The 24324-nt window shown below is 42.0% G+C and overlaps 2 protein-coding genes across 3 annotated transcripts in view; one reads left to right on the forward strand and one right to left on the reverse strand.

The window, feature by feature from the left end:
* Positions 1-7871: 7871 nt before the first annotated feature.
* LOC134874175 (uncharacterized) lies at positions 7872-9015 on the reverse strand. Its single transcript, XM_063898210.1, has 2 exons — positions 8124-9015; positions 7872-7994 (listed from the first exon to the last, which is right to left on the reverse strand). The coding sequence occupies exon 1, from the start codon at positions 8985-8987 to the stop codon at positions 8322-8324; it is 666 nt and encodes a 221-aa protein (XP_063754280.1). The 5' UTR covers positions 8988-9015; the 3' UTR covers positions 7872-7994; positions 8124-8321.
* A 12446-nt stretch (positions 9016-21461) lies between these two features.
* Positions 21462-24324, forward strand: part of ntrk2a (neurotrophic tyrosine kinase, receptor, type 2a) — a 66022-nt gene continuing 63159 nt past the window's right edge. For both annotated transcript variants that reach the window (XM_063898146.1, XM_063898147.1), the window contains exon 1: positions 21462-22092. In XM_063898146.1, coding sequence (XP_063754216.1) covers positions 21839-22092 — 254 coding nt within the window. In that variant the 5' untranslated portion in view covers positions 21462-21838. The remainder of the gene's footprint in view (positions 22093-24324) is intronic.

Here is a 24324-nt window from a genome sequence, read left to right on the forward strand (position 1 = left end):
GGAGGTCGGTAATTAGTCATTTCAGTCTTAAACAATCATCAGGTGCCTATATGATTTGATTTATGTAATCATTCCTCTTGTTTATACTGTGGAACGAGTAAATGGTTTACAATTATAACAATAACCATGAAACTTTTAAAGGTGACTACTTACTTGAGACAATAATGTTTGTTATTAAAAAGCAATATGAGAACACAGACGTATTTAAAAGATCTTTGACAATTTAGAAAGCGATGAAACTGGAAAGCCTGGTGTATGTGAGAGACAGAGTGTGATAAGATGGCCTTTAAACACATTGTAAAATGCATACATTGTTTACACACTTTAGGAGAATAGGCTTATTATGTTTAAGATGTTTAAGGAAACTAGACAATTATTCATTTGTATTAGAGTTTTCTAAAATTTGATCTCTAATTATGCAAATGAGGCATTAATTAACAGTTACTTTTGGCTGATTGGGAAGAAATCTACAAATGTAAATAGACAAAGTATAATAAACACCAAAATGTTTATTTGGGATGTTTTCTTTTCACTATTGTAAAAGAAGTGTATTCCAAGCAGAATAACCCAACATCTTTAAATTGACCATTGCATGAAAAAACAATGAGATTTGTGCCTTCAGTGTCTTGCCTTAAAAAGAACCCTTCCTAATGTGCTTTCATGTAAGTGATGGGTGAGAAAGTCCACATGGTTTTCAGTGCAAGAGTCAGTTTCAAATCACTCTATAAAAACATTTTAGACCCTGAAAAAACACAAATGCAATACATTCTGTTAACAGTCAAACTGATGTTTAACACATAATCCTTTCGTTTGAAGAAGAAATAAACCAGTTTGACAAAATGCATAAAAGGCAAAATATGAAAAGACTCTAATGATTTCGAAACAATTAATCTGGTCTTTGACCTACTGTGATGACTCAGGTAAATCATGGTTAACTAGACTTACTTAAAGCCTATTAAATACACAGCCCGGTGAGGCAACTGTGAAAGAGTGCAGAGAAACGATTGACAGTCCCACAATACAGCTGGCCTCCACATCCTATTCTCATATACCGAGGCATTAGTACCATTTGAATACATGCAGGATGTATTTGAGGAGCAGGACTTAGAAGAAAAGAAAGCAAAGGAACCACATAAAGAGAAAAATGGGAGATTTTGATTTGACAAGGAAAAGAATGGAGCGCCCCCCCCCCCACTTGTCCTTTCTTTCTCCACAGAGACGAGGCTGCCTGACAAGCTGGCCATTAGGAAGGTAATTTGACAAGCTGTGTAGAGTGCTTTCACAGCGCCCTTACACCTCTTGAACATCATGAAGCCTTGTTCTGTCCTCTTAGTTAATATTAAAAGAATACGCAGCCTGGAAAAGACTACATACAAACACATGACAGCGGGTCTATCAAACTCACTGTTCAGGTCAACGTTGCTCTTTGAAGTGTCAGCTGTTCAGCGTCTACAAAACTGTCATCAACTCTTTTTAATGTTCGGTTGTTAAACGAGACTACTGTAGTTGATCGATCGTTTATTGTGTATATGGTTAACGTATTGATTTATGTCATATGTGCACCTGTTTATAAGTGTGAGTTACTGCGTCTAATTCATGAAGCAGGATATAAGACAAAAGGTCACCATCAGGAAACCATCGGGACAAGAGGGAATTGAGAGGAAATGAGATCCAGCAGAAGAGATTACATATAGGCGTGGATTAAAGAGAGAATACTTCTATCAATGGAGAGTTTCTAGTCTGAAAGAAAAAATGAAAGAAGTACAACAAATGTAATGTTTTAGGTTATGTCTTTAATAATACAAATAATAGTCTTTATTTGTATAGCGCCTTTCGTACAAGAAATGCCGTTCAAAGTGCTTCACAGTAGACATGTCACAGAAAATGTATATCACATAGACTACAGATACCAGTAAAAGTCATACAAAATAAATAAAAATAAAATCTAAAATTAGCATAGAATAGACATTTAAAAAATCATTAAGGTCAATTAAATTACAACGATTCAACACACAATCAGGTGTCATTGAGAAAGTGCTGCAGAGAGCAGGAGTTTGCTCCCTAAAAGGCTAATTGGTATAAATATGTTTTGAGTTTTGTTTTACAGACTTCCACCGAGCAGGCTTCCGTGATGTCAATAGGTATTGGTTCCATAGCTTCGGAGCATCATTTACAGAAGCTGGATCACCAAACTTCTTAGTGCAGCTGTTTCTGGGAACTTCTAGCAAAGCAACAGCAGCAGAGTGAGTAAAAAAAGCCTCAGGTTGCCTTGAGAGGTAGGATTTGCTGCTGAAGGCTGTATGCATACTCAACCCACCATGCATGTTCTGCTCTTCTGTTATGCTATTGTTGTTTTCTCCCTCACCCTCCAATGTCTCTTTCTCTCACTTGTCCTTCTCCTCCTTCCTTTAATAGGCTTTACTCAGGTTTCAGTCCCCCCCCCCAACCCCCCCACACCCCACACTCAAACTTCTACAACAGAGGCAGAAGGAATACTAATAGTGTGTATTTTGTTTTTCATCCACATTGCTTAAACTTTGGAAAATAATGAAAGATATTTTTAGACACTATTACATTCTTTGCGATACTAATAAATGATCTTTAATGATAACTGTACTTGTTTTTGTTTGCTTCACGTCAAAAGATGTTTACTCTTAGTAGGGTATAAATGGTTCATATTCACTATGTTACACAATCAAATATATATATATATATAGGGAAGGAATTCCCGGTAAAATGTATATACATTTACTGGGAATTCCTTCTCGTGATTAACCACATGTTGCACTTTAATTTGTATGATATAGACGGTGGGAAAGGTAAATTATTATTTTTTGACCTTCACTGTGCAGCATGATCTTTATGAAGAATACAACACTGCTTTAACATTAATCTGCTGAAACGACAACGTTTATATGGATAAGTCTCTTACAACAACTGGTCAATTCTGTTGTACATCCCATGTAATGCCAATCATTTCCACTATGGCTCTTCACTGTAACCATACAATATAAGCAGACATGTCCAAGGAGGAGATTTCAAAGAGAAAATCCAAAACATCTGAGATAAAATCTTATTTAAGCGTTGGAAGTAATTTCCAATTGTCATATTAAAGCCTTGCTGAATATCCAATGTTATCCCATTTATACCCACAAAATGAAGTTCCTCTTAGTTCATGGCTTTGTTGTTAAAGTGGTCTTGTTGCTGGGGCAATACAATTGTACTTTGTGGTGAGTAACAAAGCGTAAGAAACCAACTATTTAAAAAATAGTTTTCCCTATTGGTTTCTCTAGCTCTATGTTACATCTTCAGCTCCAAAGTTTACATCGGTTTTTTTTTGCTATCTCTCTCTCGCTTGCACACACACACACACACACACACACACACACACACACACACACACACACACACACACACACACACACACACACACACACACACACACACACACACACACACACACACACACACACACACACACACACACACACACACAAAATCTGCTAAATAAGATGTAGCACTTGAGAGCAGGGTTATGTTTGCTGTGGAGGAAAAATGATTTACAAATTATACAAACATTTAAAATTACTAATTCATTTATTCAAACTCACACACATGAAAAACTAGTCTTGGATGTCTACAGGGACATTATCAAGTCTTATTATTGGACCCGATCAGAAATGGTCCAGCTGTTGCTCGTCCATTAGAATGCATTATCACACTCTTGCAAATGTCTTCCCCTGTAACCATGTTTGTTTTTCGATTGACGCAAATGCTGCCTAATTGTGTTTTATTGAGCTTCCCATAAGGTTAGAACATTTAAATATTGTATCTAGTGGATAATTTATTCAATTTAACATTAACATTGGTTTGTTAAAAATAATTATTCTGCTCTCATTTCCTTTAAATCAGCAGCTCACAGGGAGGATGCAAGTTCATTTTTCTTGCTTTTTTTCAAGGATTTAAAGTTTCAACAAACCTGGACAAAATATGAAAGGTAATGCATCATCACTGTAGATCATATGATCATCTCATGTAAACAACTTGTACTTTGCGGTTTCTATATATTAATTTGCATGCCCCTTTATCTTCTTTCAGCCCTCCTAAATTACCCCTGCATCTACATGTTGATACCTTCTGCTTTCAAGCTACTCAATTCAATCATCCGTTACTGAAGAAAACTGAGAAGCCTCTCACTCTGAAATCCAATTTAATGAGTCTAAATACAACAGTGGATGAGGGGAAAGAAGTGAAGAGGAGATTGAGGAACAGGAGGGAGGAAATTATAAGCTAAATAACAAGGATGGAAAGAGGGTGGGAGAGGGTGAGGACAAAGCTGAGAGGAGGCTGACGTAGAGAGGAGAAGGTGGGGGGGTTGTGAGGAAGGGAAGAGGAGTGGTATTAATTGTACCACGAATATACTCATCATCCCCTTTTCTCTAATTTATGTCCTTCCACAATTTGAGCTGTATGAAAGTGATGGCCTTATGGATTCATTATTAAATGGTTGCTAGGCAGAAGTTGAAGATACAAAATCAGAAACAGGATTAGAATGAATAGATGGAAGAAATTAAATTTGATGAACAATCATTCGATCACAAGGGCGGTTAGAAAGATAAACTTTGACTAAAAATACGACAGATGCACGTTTAAATTCATCTGCTGCTCAAAGCTGTCTGGACTATCTGGAAAAAGAAAAGGACATTTCACTGGAAAATTTGACTAAAGATTTTAATAAAACAATATCAAGTAGCATTGAATCCCAAAGCAGGACAGATCTTTGGCCGAACAGAGATGCTGTGCTGTCCCAGCACTGCTGCTAACTCATCAGGGAGGTCCAGTTTCATCGGACAAATGAAAACGATTGACAATTTCATCACTCATGTATATTTATTTTACGGCCTATCGTGTTCTCTACAAGATTATTTCCTCTTCATTTTCACAACATTGTTATAAAACCACACATCATGAGACACAAAAACACACATGATGTGTATTCACTTTCACTCTCCATACACACAACCTCCCATTCATCGTATTATAATTTACATTACCATCAGCGTCAAGGACATTTCTTCTTCCTCTTTTTTCCCATTACATTTGTCATGTGGTTTATGTTCCATACTGCTTCTTAGTAAAAAATAAAAATAAAAAAAAAGGTTCATTTGATATCAATAATATGTCTAAGAAATGCACATTACCAAGCCAATATCTATTTTCATGTTGAGACCACTGTCTGGAAGGAATACAGCAACTTAGCCTGATCTAATGCAGCATTTACTGCTATAGAAAACCAACACTTTCCTTTTTTTCAGGAGAGTGTTGACCATCATTATTGTGCTTTATACATGTGTTGATCTTTCAGCTGTAAATAGTTCATTTGGAATTATTCAGAAATGTCTTTTAATCTATGTATTTTTCTTAACAAGACTTTTTTTCTTTTAGAGTAGATTTCTTTTTCACTGAACCTCATTTTTCTATATGCATATTCATTATCTGGTCATTCAGATGGCCCTGATTGCAGCTCATATTGAGATGCACAGATTCCAGACAGATACAATGAACCCTGCGTTGGCCCTTGAGGTTGCCCTGATGCAGTTTAGCTTACAGCTAAGATGCTTCCCCTCTTCGCAAGAAGGTCCTAATGCATCCTCAAGGGCTCTCCACCTAGGCTCAAATGCCCTAGTAACCATGGTGATGTGTCTAATTCAGCAAACGATATGCTTAAATAAAAACACATCGAGGAGAGCATGAACAGTAAGACATGTAAACACTTGTTGGATGCCTGGAACAGAAATATAGGGATAAGATGTGGTGCTTTGATATGCTTTTAAAACTCACATCTTTCCCCTCCTCCACTCAAAAAAAAAAAAAAGAAAAGGGTTGGAGCCATCTTTTAGAAGTTGTTTGTTGAGGGACACTAAATGGGATCCGAATTGATGGAACGATGGAAAGAAGAGCCGGTGGAGCGATGGCACGGATGTAAAGCCTGAATAGAATTAAAAAATTAAACAGCACTTGATATTCTTCAGGCCCCGAGGCCATTAGGGGAGAGGCATACTCTCTAAATTAGAGTAATGAGGAGTTTGGTAACCAGCTAGCTACATGAAATAAGGACAGAAGGAAGGAGGGGAGTGTAGGATAAAGACAAGAAACACACAATTCTCTAAACCAGAAGGAGAGACAGATAAAATCACCACATCTCAATCACTCATTTCTAATTGCCTCTATAGGTTCAGGAACAGTCTGATGAGTTTGTGTGCAGAATACATTTGAAACACTCAGGTTTTCAAAGGCACTGGGGGGTAAACAGAGCAGGGAGAGGGAGTAGGGGGTCAATGAGAAGAGAAAAAAGGAAGCGAGAGATTGAAAGAGAGAGAGGAGGAGAAATGTGAATCACACACTGCTGCTCTGATCTCAGCATGTGTCCATCTCTGTCCCAGCCAGACCCCCCGCCTCGCCTCCAAAAGGGAATTTATCTGTGTGTGTGTGTGTGTGTGTGTGTGTGTGTGTGTGTGTGTGTGTGTGTGTGTGTGTGTGTGTGTGTGTGTGTGTGTGTGTGTGTGTGTGTGTGTGTGTGTGTGTGTGTCAGAGAAAAAGCGTGCATTGGTCAGCAAGCGTATGCGAGTCAGCGTGTTTTTGTGCGCAGCTTGTGTGTGTGTGTGTGTGTGTGTGTGTGTGTGTGTGTGTGGGTGTAAGCTGTCCCAGCAGGGGGGAAAGCACATGGGATGAACCGCACATGTGGCTAAACACACATTTCGTCATAAAACATTTGCTCGGCAGAAGCTTTTCTTAGAACCTGCCACAAATGGTTGTTATTGTAGCATTATTGTCAGAAAAAACTCACTGTGGACAGAATGTCCCACACTCCTGAAGGCAACTTGATGCATAAGGTTTAAGAGGGAACATTTTCACGTCTGCCCGGCCTCGACAAGATGGTCTTCAGAATCCTGGCAGACATTTACGAGAAGAGCTGTCCAACAAAACACAATGTGCTGCATCAGATGTTTAAAGGGGCCAAATAATGTTAGTGTTTCTGCTCTCTATCACAATATCTCAATCTTTTTGAAATGGTCAGAGAACACTAACATCTAATTCACTTTCTAGGCATTCAGCAGAAAGATGAATAATGATTGCACAAAAAAAGAGCTCAGTGTTGTGATGGTAGGGGTGATACATACTGTACATACAGAGAGCTTGCTAATACTGCATGCCCACTGGTCACAGAAAGGAAATAGTCCATTTGAATTGAGATATGGAATTTCTGCCTTACTTAATTTAACTTAGGGCCCATAATCCCTTTATTCCTATATTTCCTGCCGCTTTGAAATTTAGAGGAAAATATAATACTTTTTACTTCAGTACATTTGTTTAACAGCTTTGAGTACTGTTACATTACAAATTAAGATTTTAACAAAACAATTATAAATGTGATGCTTTTTAATGTGTGTGAACAAAAAGAGCTGAAACCTTTAGTCGGTTTATCCATTTGTTGTTGATTGTCAGACAGCTAACCATTTCAAGGTTGCTCTCAAATGTGAGGATTTGCTGCTTTAACTAGTGACTATCACTGAAAAAACTAAAACGTTGAATTACGTAAGTGTATTATGTCAACAAAATTCATATAACTGTTATTGGTTAGTTGAAAGCAATAAAATGACGTTGAACCTTACATTTTTATTTAAACTTAATAATATTGCTTTCAAATAACCTAATACAGTTATGTTAAATCTGCTTACTTAATAGAGTTAATTACAGTTGTTTACTGTTTAAGTCATTTATCCAGCATATCAAAATCTGAGTATTGTAGATAACAACAGTATGCCATCCAAGACATCTAATTGTTATGTTAACGATTCTGAACCCAAGAGCAGACAAGAGACGGTGTTGAATTGATGCAAGGGGGTTTATTGAGTGAGGTGGAGGAGCAGGTAGAGGACGCGGAAGCCGGGGGGAAGGTGAGGCAGGCGAGCTGGAGTGCGTGATCCGGATAACTGCAGGCAGAGGGAAACAGAGTTAGGTTGTGGTCAAAGGCAACAAGAGACGAGAGTTCGGTAGCGAGGTAACAAGGTAACAAGGTAACAAGGTAACAAGGTAAACTGGAGCCGGGTACGTATCATTACCACTGTAGAGCGAAGTACGATCTGGCACCGACAGCAGGGAATCCAAGGGTTTATGAAGGGGAGTTGATTGGAGATGACGACCAGGTGAGCATGATTGCAGATGACGGCCAGGTGTGAAGTGAGACCGACAGGGGGAGTGGCAAACCCAGGAGGAGGAAAAACACAGCAGACTGCTGTGACCACAACAGTACCCTCCCCTCAATGGACGCCTCCAGGCGGCCTAGGCCTCTCTGGGTGAGCCCGATGAAAATCCCGGATGAGGGAGGGGTCGAGGATGAGGCCCCGCGAAACCCAGCTCCTTTCCTCTGGCCCATAACCCTCCCAATCCACGAGGTACTGATACCCCCTGCCCCGACGACGAATGTCCAGCAACTGCCGGACGGTGTAATCTGGGTGGTTGTCAGTCAAACGGGGAGGTGGGGGGGGAACGTCCGGGGGGGAGAGGGGACTGGTGGAGACTGGCTTTAAACGAGAGACATGGAAGGTGGGGTGGACGTGCATGGCTGGAGGCAGCTTGAGTGTGACCGCTGAGGGATTGATGACGGAAATAATAGGGAAAGGGCCAACAAAACGAGGGGTTAACTTCTTGGAGCCAGTTCGTAAGGGGAGATCCCTAGAGGACAACCACACCTGTTGACCCACCCGATAGGCAGGAGCGGGAGCCCGGTGGCGATCAGCAATGCGCCGGTTCTGCTCTGCGGAGCGCAGCAGAGCGGTGCGTGCGTCCCTCCACGTCCTGCGACAACGGCGGAGATGGTGCTGGACCGAGGGGACGGAGATGTAATCCTCCTGAGCAGGAAACAAGGGTGGCTGGTATCCCAGGGAGCATTCGAACGGGGACATGCCGGTGGCAGCACAGGACATGGAATTGTGGGCATACTCGATCCAAGAGAGATGGTTACTCCAAGCCGAGGGGTTGCGCGCAGCCACACAACGCAGCGCGGTTCCGAGGTCCTGATTGGCTCTCTCAGCCTGCCCATTAGTCTGCGGCTGGTACCCTGATGACAGGCTGACAGAGGCCCCCAGCGCTCGGCAGAAGGCCTTCCACACTTGGGAAACGAACTGGGGACCACGGTCGGAGACGAGGTCAGCGGGAATCCCGTGGAGGCGAACGACATGCTGCACAAGCAGCTGGGCAGTCTCTGTGGCAGTGGGGAGCTTAGGAAGCGCAATGAAGTGAACCGCCTTCGAAAATCTGTCCACAACGGTGAGTATTACAGTGTGGCCCTTAGAGGGGGGAAGACCAGTCACAAAATCCAGGCCAATGTGGGACCAGGGCCGACCAGGAACAGGGAGAGGACGTAACAGACCAGCAGGAGGTTGATGGGAGGACTTGGCCCGAGCACACACCGTGCAGGCAAGCACGAATGCCCGGGTGTCAGCGTCCATCGCTGGCCACCAAAAGTGCCTCTTCAGGAGGGACAGGGTGCGGCCCACGCCAGGGTGACAGGCAAAGCGCGATGTGTGGCCCCACACCAGAACTTGAGAGCGAACCGAACTGGGGACAAAGAAACGGTTAGGAGGGCCGTTGCCCGGATCTGGTTCGGTGACTTGGGCCTTCCGGATGAGGGACTCTATCTCCCAGGTGACAGCAGCAACCTTGAGGCAGGAAGGAGAGAGGATAGTGTCAGGGGAGGCCGGTGTGTTCATAGTGTTAAACTGACGAGAGAGGGCGTCAGGTTTGACGTTACGGGATCCGGGACGGTAGGTGAGGGAGAAATTAAACCGCCCAAAAAACAGGGACCACCGGGCTTGGCGGGAATTCAAGCGCTTAGCTGTCTGGATGTATGACAAATTCTTGTGGTCGGTCCAAACCACGAACGGCTGTTCTGCCCCCTCAAGCCAGTGCCGCCATTCCTCCAATGCCAGTTTCACAGCCAGCAGCTCGCGGTTACCAACATCATAGTTACGTTCAGCAGGTACCAGCCGGCGAGAGAAAAAGGCGCAGGGGTGAATCTTCTCATCAGAAGCTGAGCGCTGGGACAGGACCGCCCCCACCCCCGTGTCAGACGCATCGACCTCCACGATGAACTGCCTGGAGGGGTCAGGTTGGATAAGAATGGGGGCAGACGAGAAAAGTCTCTTAAGACCAGAGAAGGCAGTCTCCGCCTCAGGCGTCCAGGCAAATGGGCGGGCAGGAGAGGTGAGACGGGTGAGAGGTGCTGCAACCCTGCTGTAATCACGGATGAACCTCCGGTAGAAATTGGCAAATCCCAGGAACTGCTGCAGTTTCTTGCGGGAATCGGGAATGGGCCAGTCTGTCACTGCACTGACCTTCTCGGGACAGGTCCTCACTTGCCCGCTCTCAATGATGAACCCAAGGAAGGATACAGAGGTGACACTGAACTCACACTTCTCGGCCTTCACATATAATTTGTTCTCCAACAGCCGCTGAAGAACTTGCCTGACATGCTGGAAGTGTTCCTCCTGGTTGCGAGAGAAAATAAGGATGTCGTCTAAATAGACAAAAACTGAGCGGTTGAGAAAATCCCGGAGGACATCGTTTACCAGGTTCTGGAACACGGCAGGGGCGTTAGTGAGGCCGAAGGGCATGACCAGGTACTCAAAGTGGCCGAGGGGGGTGTTAAAAGCAGTCTTCCACTCATCGCCCTCCCGGATACGCACCAGGTGGTAGGCATTGCGTAGATCCAACTTCGAGAAGACTGTAGCACCCTGCAGCGGCTCAAATGCGGAACTGATGAGGGGCAAGGCATACTTGTTTTTGACTGTAATGTTATTGAGTCCCCTGAAATCAATACATGGACGAAGAGACTTGTCCTTCTTGGCAACAAAAAAAAATCCTGCACCAACAGGAGAAGAGGAGGGTCTCATGAGGCCAGCCGAAAGAGAATCCTTAATATACTTCTCCATGGCCTCCCTCTCAGGACGGGACAAGTTATACAGGCGACTACTGGGCAAAGGGGCGCCGGGGAGGAGATCAATGGCACAGTCATAGGGGCGATGGGGAGGCAGGGTGAGTGCACGACACTTACTAAACACCTCTCCCAGGTCATGATAGATGGGGGGGACCAAGGAGAGGTCGGGGGTTTCCTGGGGCAAGGGGACACCTCCCTCCGTTGGAAACAGGGCAGACTGTAAGCAGGTGGAGTGACAAAAGGTGCTCCAACTCACCACCTTGCCAGAAGACCAGTCAAATTGGGGATTGTGCCGCTTGAGCCAGGGGTGGCCCAGAACCAGGGGAATAAGGGGAGACCGGATGACGTGAAACTGAAGCATCTCGTGGTGATTACCAGAAACAATTAACTCCAGGGGCTTAGTACAGTGAGTAACACGGGCCAGGTGGCGGCCATCTAAGGCATTAGCGTTTAATGGAGAGGGTAATTGTTCCAACTGAATGCCAACCTGAGACGCGAAGCCGGCGTCGATGAAGTTCTCATCCGCTCCCGAATCCACAAGGGCCGATACCGGAAAGGGATGACCGAGGGACAGCAGAGTGGCCTCCAGCGGTGAGCGTGCATAGTGAGGAACGGGGACGGAGGGGGCGTGGCTCAGCAGGGCCCCGAGTCTCACTGCCGAGCCCTGTCTTTTGGTCGTGACGGACAGGTGGAGATGAGATGCCCGGGCAGCGCACAGTACAGACACACTCCGGTCTTGATCCGATGAAGCCGCTCCGCTTGGGTAAGACGAGTGCGCCCCAGCTGCATGGGCTCCTCTTCAGTGACTGCATGTGTCACGGGGGCAGAGAGAGCAGCTCTCGGGAAGTGAGGAGAATAGGAAGCAGCGAGTGCCGGGGGTACGGAACTGCCTGTCCTCTCCCTACGCCGCTCGCGTAGACGATTATCCAGCCGGATGGAAAGGGAGATCAGTTCATCGAGAGTGTTAGACTCCTCCCTAGTAGCCAGCTCATCCTTAATTGACTCGCTGAGAGCGGAAAGAAAAAGCCCACATAGTGACCTGTCGTTCCAGCCCGACCTGGCTGCATGGGTCCGGAACTCGACGGAGAACTCAGCTACACTGCGGGAGCTCTGACGAAGGGAAATAAGCCGCTTGGCGGCGTCCCCTCCCTCTACTGGATGATCAAAAACCTTCCTCATTTCGGCTACAAAAAGCTCAAAATTATTGTTGACTGGGGAATCACTGTCCCATAATGCTGAAGCCCACTCTAATGCGTTACCCTTAAGTGACCCCATAATGTAGGCGATCTTAGCCTTTTCAGTGGGATAGGTGAGGGGCTGCTGACTGAAAACTAGTGAACACTGGATCAAAAAGGCTCTGCACATACCCATGTCCCCAGCGTAGCGCTCAGGCGCAGGAATGAGAGGCTCACGAGCTCGTGGCAGGTGTGTCGGGAGAGTGGGGGCCGGCGGAGGTGAAGCTGACGGTGGAGGCGCTGTGGTAAGGGGGGCTAGTAAGTCCAATTGCGCACCCATCTGAGTGACTCGGGTAGCGAGATTCTTAAAGGCTTCCATAGCTTCCCGGAGGGCTTGGCTGTGCTCAGCAACCTGAGTGCCTTGGGCGGCGAGAGCTCCGCGGATGCTGTCCATGTCCGCTGGGTCCATCTTGGCCAGATCGTTCTGTTATGTTAACGATTCTGAACCCAAGAGCAGACAAGAGACGGTGTTGAATTGATGCAAGGGGGTTTATTGAGTGAGGTGGAGGAGCAGGTAGAGGACGCGGAAGCCGGGGGGAAGGTGAGGCAGGCGAGCTGGAGTGCGTGATCCGGATAACTGCAGGCAGAGGGAAACAGAGTTAGGTTGTGGTCAAAGGCAACAAGAGACGAGAGTTCGGTAGCGAGGTAACAAGGTAACAAGGTAACAAGGTAACAAGGTAAACTGGAGCCGGGTACGTATCATTACCACTGTAGAGCGAAGTACGATCTGGCACCGACAGCAGGGAATCCAAGGGTTTATGAAGGGGAGTTGATTGGAGATGACGACCAGGTGAGCATGATTGCAGATGACGGCCAGGTGTGAAGTGAGACCGACAGGGGGAGTGGCAAACCCAGGAGGAGGAAAAACACAGCAGACTGCTGTGACCACAACACTAATATGATATACTGTATCTTCTTTTCTTTTTCCATGGCAGATTTGTGGCTTTAATTTACACATTTCTTTTATTTGTTAATTCAGCACTTTATTAACAGACACTAACATTTGAAAAAAATATCACACTCTTCCCCACACTGCTGATTTTCATTTGTAGATGTTGCCAAGCTTTACCATATAAAGTTCACATGCATATTTATAGCCAAAGAAAATAACAAATTCATTAAAGAACAAAGACAGGACGAAGCGCAACACTCTAACACGATCCTTAGCAAAAGTTTTAATACCGTTTGTGGATTTTCCACCAAAAATGGTGACCTCTCTGTGTGTATGTTTCTGTATAAATTATGTAAATACAACTAACATGATCACTACTTTTGGTGGCAATTTTCTAATGAGAAGCATGCCTTATATCTGTTCACCACAATTAATGTAGTGGAGCATCCACGGGTCTCCACACATTTGCAGGGATTCTCCTCTTTAATTTCTCTCTCTGCACCGAGACACGTCCATGTAATTATGTGTCAACGAGCAATTAAAGCATCAATTAAAGTTTGTTAGGCAGAGATCATATCATTGAGAACAGTGATTAGGCCCAACAGTCACATAAATGTTAGTGTATCTAATGAGATTGTCAATAAGCTGATTATCCTTCCATTTATCTGTCTGTCTATCTTCATATCTGTCTTCCTTCTTCCTCCTTTTTTCCCTGGTCTTACCATCTCTGACTATTCTATTCATCCTTCATAAATCTGTTTTTCTACCATTCCTCTTTCCAGCTCCATATGTTTGCTCCATCACAGCGTCCTCCCCCCTGCCCCTCTCTCCCTTTGTGTGCTCTTTGGAGTGCTGCTGGACGACAACTTCATCTCCATCATTTAGTTCCTCTCTCCTCGTCTTCGTCCCCCTCTCCTTCTGTTGGAGTGGTGCTACATGGCAATCCAATATACACCAGTCTCAGTCTCCTAATAGTCCTTTTTCTTCTAGTTTTTAATGCATCTTGCTGTTTCTTACTTTCCTTTCATCTATACAGCTTTAGCTTTCCTTTCATAATCTCCTCTGTGTAGTTAATATAAAAGAAAACATAAACATTTAATAAAAACAAGGAAGTTTGATTTCACAATCAGTGTGTACACTATCAATGTTTGAAGGCACACTTTCAATATTTTAAAAACACGAATTTAAATGAAAAATGTTAACTCTTTTTAAATAGATTTGCAAAATCCCAGTGTCACAGAAAATACCGGAAAGACAAACAATAAAACTGAGGAATTCATGTCTAATAATGCTTGTGTACAAATGTGATGTGTTATTTTTACACCGCACATCAACTGAAATTGCACCACTCTTTTTTTAGATCAGATATTTGATGTGTTTTACACTTTTAGATTAATTTTCCTAGATTTATAAAAAATGAATATAGCCTATATTTCTATCTTTCTAGACAGTGGTGTCGGCGTTCCTAAATAAGTAAGTACACAGTAGATGGATATATTTCTGAGGATAAAGTGGGTTTACCATGTATATCAATAGCATTATGGAAGACATTTAAGTTTGAATGTTATTTTCCTAAATAAAAGTATATTTGCCAATTTCAACCTTTTTAACAGAAAGGTACATTCCTTATCAATTAATATAATGTTCAGCCAAATGACTTAAAGATGACCTTTTCTTTCTTTTATAAACCAAAACTATAATTCGTTTTTCTTTTACTTTTTCATTCCATGCCTTGAATTTGCATTTTTGGGGTCATTTTTTAAAAGTGGATATACATTATTTTTCAGGATTTCAATGGGTATTTCTGTAAAACGTTCCATTAAGAATTTATGATGCATTAATAGATTAAGAATTAAGATCTGCCTGAATAAATGCAGGAACAAATTGTATTTATTAAAATCAAATATGTTAGCTCCCAACTAAAGTGCTATCCAATTTATCATCACATTTCTAAGTAAACGCAGTCCAGCTTCATGAGGAAAGATAGGAATGGAAGGTCCCAACAGCAAAATAAGCTCATCAAGGATAAAGACTGGGTTAAATATTTGATCAAATGATGCAACTTTCAATATCCTTTATAATATTCTATTTTAGTGCTTCCCCACAGAGAAACACACCGACTCCTCAGCAACAACATAAAGTTTGTCTTTTCTTCCTGATCCAACAGCACCTGGTTAAAGGCAACACATTTATTGACTGTGCTGACAAACATGAAAAGGAGCTCACTATCATTTAAAAAAAAAATGTGGGACATGGTAAAACATAGCCTAAAAATGTCCAGTGTGTCAGCGTCTGGTGGCTAATCTTCCCTCTCTGTGGGTGTGTGAAATTCGCACATGTGAACACACCTCCTGCCCGGTGAGCGGAGAACCATCTGACCTTAAGCCTTTACTAGAATTAATGAAGAGACTGTCATTTGCAGACAGAGTCACACATGCAGCTGATGAAAGTGCACACAGGATACCCTCCTATTGGTCTGGACGGATTATTTCAGTATTTCAGTATAATGAGCCAATTTATCTGCATCTGCCAGTCAAACCAGTCTGACTAACTGGTCTATGGAGGCCTGTTGATTCTGACTGTGGTGTTGATGAAAGGGAAAAAGAAGACACCAGTGACATCCAGTGGCCGAGCATTACACTGCCATTACTTGTTGCCGTAACATTACAGTATGACTATATTATTAATTAAGTAGTATCTTAATCCATTATAACCCGTTATAATTTTTTTATTACACTTTGTAGTAATAATATGAATTTTCAAGTGTCTGTAAGTCAGATATTCAGTATATTTAACGAAATAAAAAGTGCTATTCTGCAAGTACTAGTTCCCCATTTCACAGCTTGAAAATGACAGAAAACCAGTTTCCAACCACATAAAAACAAATATATTTTCTTTGAGTAATAAATCTCAAGAGTGCCTTCACAATGAAAACATGCCTCCTTAATAATATGCTAAGATTCATCAATGATAATAAACATCTTCAATAATAAAACAAATGCCTCCCAAATCAGAGGAAAATGGAAAGAAGGGCAATAAACTCTTACACAAATAAAAGTAAAATCTAGCAATAAAGTGTTTTTATTTCACTCATGCTGATTTACCAAACAATGATTTTTTCTTCAGTGTGAGGACATTTTTGTTCCCGGAAGACAACATGTCTAAGCTGTCCCAAAACATCATAATTCAAATTTGAATATCTGTTATCCATGCGTCTTTCTATGATCCTCTCATTTTAAACATATATTGCCTTGGTAAGAGTGCCCTTGAATACATTGTAAAGAAAATAAAACCCTAAATATTAAAAATCCAAGGATTCTAACAACATTTTAAGAATTGTGGGAATGAACACGATTAAGAGGACATTTCCCCCTATATAGCTTCCTGCATGAGGCCCATAGTGTCATTAAAAGTGTCAGGGCAGCCTCTGCTCGTCATTTGATAAGGAAGATGCACAACAGGGTCTGAAATGTGAAACAAAACATTTCTCGCCATCTGATCCAGAACCAGTTCCTGCTGAGAAGGTCTCTAATAGGAGAGAGCTCCTCCCACAACCGGTCGCCATAGCGCTCCATCATCCAATCCAAGGGCCGGAAAGACAACGGTTACCAAGGAGATGACCAGCAGCACGAGAGCCCGGTTGAAGTTCAGAACACATGCAGCTATCTCTATGGCAACGAAGCCTGAAACAAATTGACTATTAATATGAAATCTATCCCGCAGAGCTGGCATCATTTTCTCTGATCAGAACAATTAATTTGTATCATGTATTTGCTCCTTTACCTTGTCCAATTAAAAAGAAAAAACAGCAGGAAGTGTATTTGATGTGAGCTCTAAAATGAAAGGTGTGTGACAGAGAGATCTTCTGATGATTTCAGAACTGAACACATCCTAAAAGAAAGAAAAGAGAGTGCTTTCAAAATGCTACATGTAAAACAAATCTTTACTCATGAGTTACGATGTGAAATATTCCATCTCTTTTTTTAGAGCACAGCAGATGATATTTGCCAGAGAATGGTGAAATATAATATTGACAGAAAATAAGAGGTTTCAAGAGTTTCAAATATTTGAAGGGTAGTGATTCGCCTGAACTGAGTTTCTTTGGCTAAGCCAGTGGTTTGCAAAATGAACTTTGGCTCATCAAAATGGATAAATATTGACAAAACTTCGATTTTTTATATGTTGGTTTAAGGGAAAACCTTTGAGTTTTGATAGGATGTGTTAAGTGTGATGTGTTTGTAGAAATGATCATTTGACAGACTTGACAGCAATATACGCTGAATAACTCAGAGCCAGCAGTAAATTAACTTTAGCCATGGCTTAATTTCTTCATACACAATCATGGAAATTGATCAGTAAATTGATACAAACACATGCTTATGTCAATATGCTTTGAGGCACAAAGCATGGAGAGCCATTCTTAGCAGAACAGATGCAATACATTAAACAGCCTTTTTTAAGCCTTATTGCAGAAAGAAAGTCCTATGCAATACCAGAAATAGATTTTTCAGTATATATATACAAATCTAAATGATAAAGACACCTGAGTTGCAACCCATTTAACGCCAATAATTATTAATTTTACAGATACTAACAAAGATACATTACCTTCTGTCAAAACCAATTGTATGATCAGGTGGATCTGGTCTTTGTGCTCTGTCAAATAGTCCTGAAATGCCTCCATTTTCTTCTCTAGCAAGCTAGACAAAAAAAGGGAGAAAGATATGGGGTAAGATATAAGCATGACATCAGAAGGACAGGAGTGAGGATGCTTATTTAGAAGAAACTCTTTTTTTTTATTTTTTTAAAGCCATCGCTGGTAACATTGTATGGTGTGCAAAGGCCATATTATAATGTCTCTAAGTATCCCAACAGCCACTAGAGAGCACTAGTGTATAACTCCTCAGGACCATGACATACACATAACTGGTATGTAGAGGTTAGAAAAGGTTCACATAAATCCACATGACAATGCCTGTTTATATTGGGTGACTCAAAGGGAGCTTTAATTCCATTAGCTCTAATGAGTTAATGATACATTGAGAATAGGAAATTAAACAACAAATTCCAGTAGCATATACCCTTGTAAAAGAACTATACTCCACAAAGATTAATGCCGTTTGACCTTCTTACGTATGAAGCTTAAGATCTCCTTCCAACAAAAACAACAATGATAATAATACATTTTTCTTGCATCTGTCTCACATTTGGTGGGCCGGATTTCAAAAAACCTTTCTCTCAGGGGAGTGGGTTAAAAGTCAAGTTTAGAAAGCAGTGTCATTCAGTCATTCTTCTGAAAAATACATCAAATACTTCAACTGGGTCAACATGGGCCCCACAGAAAACTGTTATATACTTCCACTCTGAATCCACATGTTAAAACTATTAATCAAGCCCAGCCAACAAGTAAAAAAACTGAACAAAACAAGGACTGATTGTTCTGTCTGAGGTTTGTTAATCCATACATACTGTGCCAAAACTCACAGTTACTTAAGGAAAAAACTGCACTCCGGATGAGCTAGTGTGTTTTCTGCACCCAGTGTGTCTAGTGTCCCAGTCATGACCCTATCTCTCTGCTTCTCATAGCTTTAGGGTAAAGCAGGATTTGAGCCCCTGTGTGTATTGTTAGAGACCCACATGAATAAATCATGAAAGGATTCAATGTGTTTGGACTTTAAAAACTTTAGTTATTTTCCTTTACCATGTATGAACCTGAAGTAATAACACAGAAAGACATTGTGTTCTCATAGGATAATATAACAGATTATTATGATGAAACTTAAGTGCATTTTGATACAACCAAAGGTGAATGTGACGCAAAAGAGTTGATTGTGATGCATAAAAGGTGATTGCGTTGTGAAAAGTTGATTGTGATGCCACAAAATATGATTATAAGAGCGCTATATAAATTAAATGTATTATTGTTATTATTCTTAAATTGTAAACCTAGTGTGATGACACAACAGATGATGTGAACACCATTCAGATAATAAGTAGTTTAGTATGGTAAAAGTAGTTATCAACATAAGATTTCTAAACCTTTTATTTCAATTGAACTTGTTCTGAAATTTGTAGTAACACTATTTCAAATGTCAGATATTATTTGTGATATGTTTTATTTGGTATCATCCATGAACGACCCTTGACGACAAATGCTTACATTTTTAGCTCATTAGTTAAAATCCCCAAAACTGTGTTCCCTTTTTCAGTAGAGACACCTTTAACAAGGTTGATTCTCATCAGTTGGAAGCAGCGTTAGAAAGTGGTGATGTGTGTTTTGCAGATAACACATTAAATATGCTTTAACATTTGAATAGGAAGCTTAATATGCATGGCATACTAATACACTCACACTGTTGAATAAAACCCATAATCACTGATCAGATGATGATTACATGTTTAGAAATGTCAAAGATCTTGAACACAGGTTACAACCACTGTCAAATTATCAAAAGCAATGGCGAGTAATTAGAATATTCTTTTGATGAAGCCATTTTTTAATTGGTACACCCACGCGTGCTGTGCAGAATGCATACAACCCGGTTTCTGAGGCAGACATCCACCAGATTGGTTCAGACACAGGCAGGGCTCCATAATTACACTACTCTATTCAGCAGCACAGCCTGTGCGTCAGCACAAACGTCATATTAGAGCTGGGGACAGGACATCGGAGAGCAGGAGAGCAGAGGAGCTGAGAGGGAAGACAGGAGACAAGAGAGAAGATAGAAGAGGAGAAGGGAGGATTGATTGTAGTCGAGAGGAGAAGAGAGAAAAGGAGAGTACACCTCGCAGCTGCGGTGTTTTGGGCTGTTCCTGCTCACAGAAAGATGTCATTTTCTGTGTTGCACGTGAAAGGTTAAAGACTGAAGAGAAGTAGCTCAGTTCTGTAAAGGCTGTGCAGCGTAAAAAACTGTTGTGTTATAAATACATCCGGCGGGAGGAGCAGCACAGCGGCAGAGTGACAGGCATGCAGCCGTACAGCCTCCGCTCTGAGATGACAGATTATTGATTCAGGTCAGGTTTGGCTGGGAGCCCCATATCATTATGAAAAATGGCCTAATGATTTAATAAGGTGACATTTGGTCTAGTACACACCAGCTAAAGACTTGATAATGGGTGATTGCTCCCCCCTTCTCTCTAAGTCTCACACAGTTTCATGTGATGTTTCAGCCATTACTGTACGTCCACCTCTTGTATTTACAGTAAATGGATTGCATTTTATATAGCTCTACTACAGTCTTTGTGATCCCTCAAAGCGCATTCACCCATTAATACACATTCATACAGAGGCAACAGCTGCCACCTGCTCAGGGAGACTAACATTCACTCATATTCACACACTGTTGACCATGCCATTGGGAGTAACTTGGTTAAGTTGACTGCAGGGCTTACAATTGGTGGACCACTCTACCTCCTAAACCACTTCCACAATGGAAGCACTGATCAGCTCAAGGCCTGACAACAGAAATGCTTAAACGCATTGTTCAAAGGAAACTGCAGATTATTTTTTCAAGATTTTTACCAAGGCTAAGAATGTAAATGAGGCACTTGTGTGACTACCTAAACTCATAGTAGGACCTCCTTCAGACAGCTTCATGTTCACTGATTAACTGTACACAGGTCTACTTATGAAATAACAGCCAGATGATAATGATGATTATACTGTAGGAACGACGAGAGTGATGGTGAGACCGATTATGACAATTAGCGGATGTAAATTGATTGCTCCTTTAGTCCCATTTATGCACATGATCTGAAACCATCTAGTACATAAATTAAATAACGCCTTCAACGCAGAAACATTATCCCCCCCATCCTCTTTCTCTGTTAAACAAGGACGCTCACACTCCATCTGAAGGCTGGTGAGGCCTGGCACAGAGTAACTTTAACCCATGTCATCCCACATATTAATACAGACGCTCAAAGATTCTTGAGTGACCAACAAAAACATTCTGCATGTTTTCTAGCTGAGGTGCCCTTGAGTGAGAACCACCTCTTGCTCTGCACCTGACCCTTTCCCCAGAACATGCAGAGCAATGAGCATTTCCCTAAAGGGGAACAATGAGGTATCACATTATACACGATCTGCTTTGATGCTGGACTCATCCTCCTCTGCTCTACTTCCCCTGCATCCAGCGTTCAAAGCACAACAGCTCCCTCACCCTGACACTTGGTCTGCAGCCTATCCTGCCACCCACCCAACCACCACCACCCAGATTCATCCACACATAGAGAACGTTGTGTTGAGGAAGCTCCGGTTAAGATAGAGAGAGATATATAGAGGGGGGGGGGGGAGGGAGAGAGAGAGAGAGAGAGAGAGAGAGAGAGAGACAGAGAGAGAGAGACAGAGAGAGAGAGAGAGAGAGAGAGAGAGAGAGAGAGAGAGAGAGAGAGAGAGAGAGAGAGAGAGAGAGAGAGAGAGATCCTCTTTGGCACACACCCGTCAGTGTGGCAGTGTGATTTTGACTGACTGGCTGACTGACGGGGGACTCTGGAGGAGACGCGCAGGAAAGGAAGGACACTCCGGTTTTAATCCCTTCTGTCATCGTTGCAGATGGTGTTCTAGCTGCACTGCCTGCATCCACCTAGGCATCGGATTTAGCTTACTTTCTCCTTTCCTTTATTGGCTGAACCAGGGGCTAAACCCAGCCAGCCTGGGCCGGGTTGTGAGGGGCTGTTCAGCGAGCCTAATAGCTGAAGTTGGCACCCGAGATGAGCGTCTTGAGACCCGGGAGCGGGACTCTCTCTTCGCCAGGGAGAGGGTCTGGGTCGTGGCGGTGCTGGTGGTGGTGGGTTGTAGTTATAGGGGTGTCAGTTGAATCTGGAGATCCGTGGATGTCCGCGGAGGCATGCCCGTCTTATTGTACTTGCAGCAGCACCAGGATCTCATGTGTGGACCCGGAGCAGGGTATCAATGCTTTCCCCGTTCTACAGAGCGAGGCGGAGATGGAGAACATCACCGACATGTGAGTGTCTCATAAACATCAGGTTTACATAATGGAGATTTCGAAATTATGAATGGTAATCTCATATTTTTCAATGTAGCGGTTATTTCGAACACTTCCCAAATAAACGATGTCCTCCTTTACCCCTTATGTGCCAGCTGTGTCTGGAACTGACAGGCTGAACGTTTGGCAAGGAGAGCCAGAACCGGTTCAGATAATGTTTATTTTCCCTCCGAGTCTTAATCTCTTGCTTGATTTTAAAGAGAATTCGCAGATTTACCAATGTGGATATAAATATAGGTATTATTCATATATTCGGCACGGGTATCTGTCAGACAAACATCATGTGTAACCTACATTACATAACAGACACTTTGCCATCATGAAGCCATCAGTCTTTAAACACCAGCATGGAAACTGACAATTTCATAAAGAAAGGACTTCAGTCAGATAGACTTCATTCCGCTTATTAGACAAAGGTCTGTTTGTGTGCAGGAGCGTGCATGTGCCTATACGCGTGTCTCTGTGACTGTGACCAGACCCGCACACCACCACTGTCCAAATATTAGTGCGAGACACTTCCCAAGATGGCTTATACGAGTGTTTTTAATGGCCAACAGAGGCGAAGAAAAATCGATCTCTATGAAAAAAGCAGTTATTTTCAAATCCGTCAACATTTCTCTTGTAATTGAATAGGCCTACTGGACCCTTTTTTCTGAGACGATTATTTAAAAAAAAAAGAAGATCATTGTGCTTTTAAAGAATGTATACTGTACTCCCTTTTCGTAAACTCACGTGGTCTAGAAATAAACTCTGACACGTTGAAGATTTTTTTTTTATCTCAGAGCAATTAAAAGAGGAGATTAAAATATTGAATTGCTGCCCTATCTTTCTTGGCACCGATAAACGGCCTTGTTGATGATAACTTGCCAGAGATGAACTTGGGAGAAGCCTTGGAAGCTGTTTAAATGAGCCAGCAGTCTGCTGGAGCATCCACTGAGCACTAATGTAAACAAATCACTGTGTTCACTGATGACCATGCACTCTAACTCAAAAACGACCTTGCCAAAAACGTGTATTTAGATTATCATGTACCCTGTCCATGGTAATTGATTAACATCCAACATTCAAGACATCTGCACACACACAATGACAGAATATAATGAGCTTTAAATGTCGCTGTGAACTAAATAGGTGTAAATACTCAACACAGCAGGTCATATGAATGTGTCAATGTCTGTTTAGTATAAAAGCTGAGTTAAACCAATCATATTAAATTCACCTTCTAAGAAAACATGTTTCAGATATAGGTCAATTGAATGACAGATTGAAAACGTTCAGAGTTTTTTTTGGGGTGTTGGCACTTTTATAAATACTAACACAAGAGAAACAGCACAGACAGTTGTTTCAGTAGTAATGCAGTCTTTAATGAAGATGAAACAGTAACATTTTACAAAAATATCTGGTTTTGTGTCATAATACTGATAGGCAGTAGTAAATGAAAGACAAATGGACACATGTGGTCATAGTAAATGCAAACAAAGATACTATCTTTGGCAGTGGCTACAGCGTAATACAGAGCGCTTTCTGCTTTTTCTTATTGCTGATTTACAGACATTTACTGAGACATTGAAGCTGTAATTGTTAATTTATCGTAGATTTCAAATTTGATTGTAACCCTACAAACATTTAGTCAGGATTTTATTTCAGTTGTGTGACATTACTGTGAGCCACTATTACATAAGTGAATGTAGTTTTATGAAACAGTGTGTTGAAGATACATGGTTTTATGTATCAGAGGGAAGACCACTGAATAATGCTGACGTTGTAGGCCGGCTTCTTTAATTATGGAATGCCACATTTCCAATTTTTGTACTGCCTTTTTCTCAGGCTTTATTTTGAATCTAATGGTGACAGCAGAGCACTGATAGGAAATGAGGTGAGATACAGCAGCAGTGGTATTCAACTAAAGTCTCCTGCCGGCTTTAAAGCAATTGCACGGTTTGGTTTGGTACAGCGTCTTAGAACCCAAAAAGCCACCAAAACCCCTATAGAATATTTTTAACAGTTGGGTGTCATCTTTTAAACCTGATCAATCTTGTGGAATCAAAAACAATTATTCTGGTATAATTTCAGGGACTTGTACAAGGTAAGATACAGTGTATGATGTTGTATCAAATTAATTGGAGGCTAAAAAGGAGGTCTGCACTATAAGCCTCCACATATTTAGTAATTTCCTCTTCTGGCACTGTT

The sequence above is a fragment of the Eleginops maclovinus genome, chromosome 12 (genome assembly GCF_036324505.1).
Source record: "Eleginops maclovinus isolate JMC-PN-2008 ecotype Puerto Natales chromosome 12, JC_Emac_rtc_rv5, whole genome shotgun sequence".
Taxonomy (NCBI): domain Eukaryota; kingdom Metazoa; phylum Chordata; class Actinopteri; order Perciformes; family Eleginopidae; genus Eleginops; species Eleginops maclovinus.

Excerpts from the sequence above, each read along its gene's own strand:
- LOC134874175 (XM_063898210.1), bottom strand. The coding sequence starts at position 8,987 with ATGTCCTGTGCTGCCACCGGCATGTCCCCGTTCGAATGCTCCCTGGGA.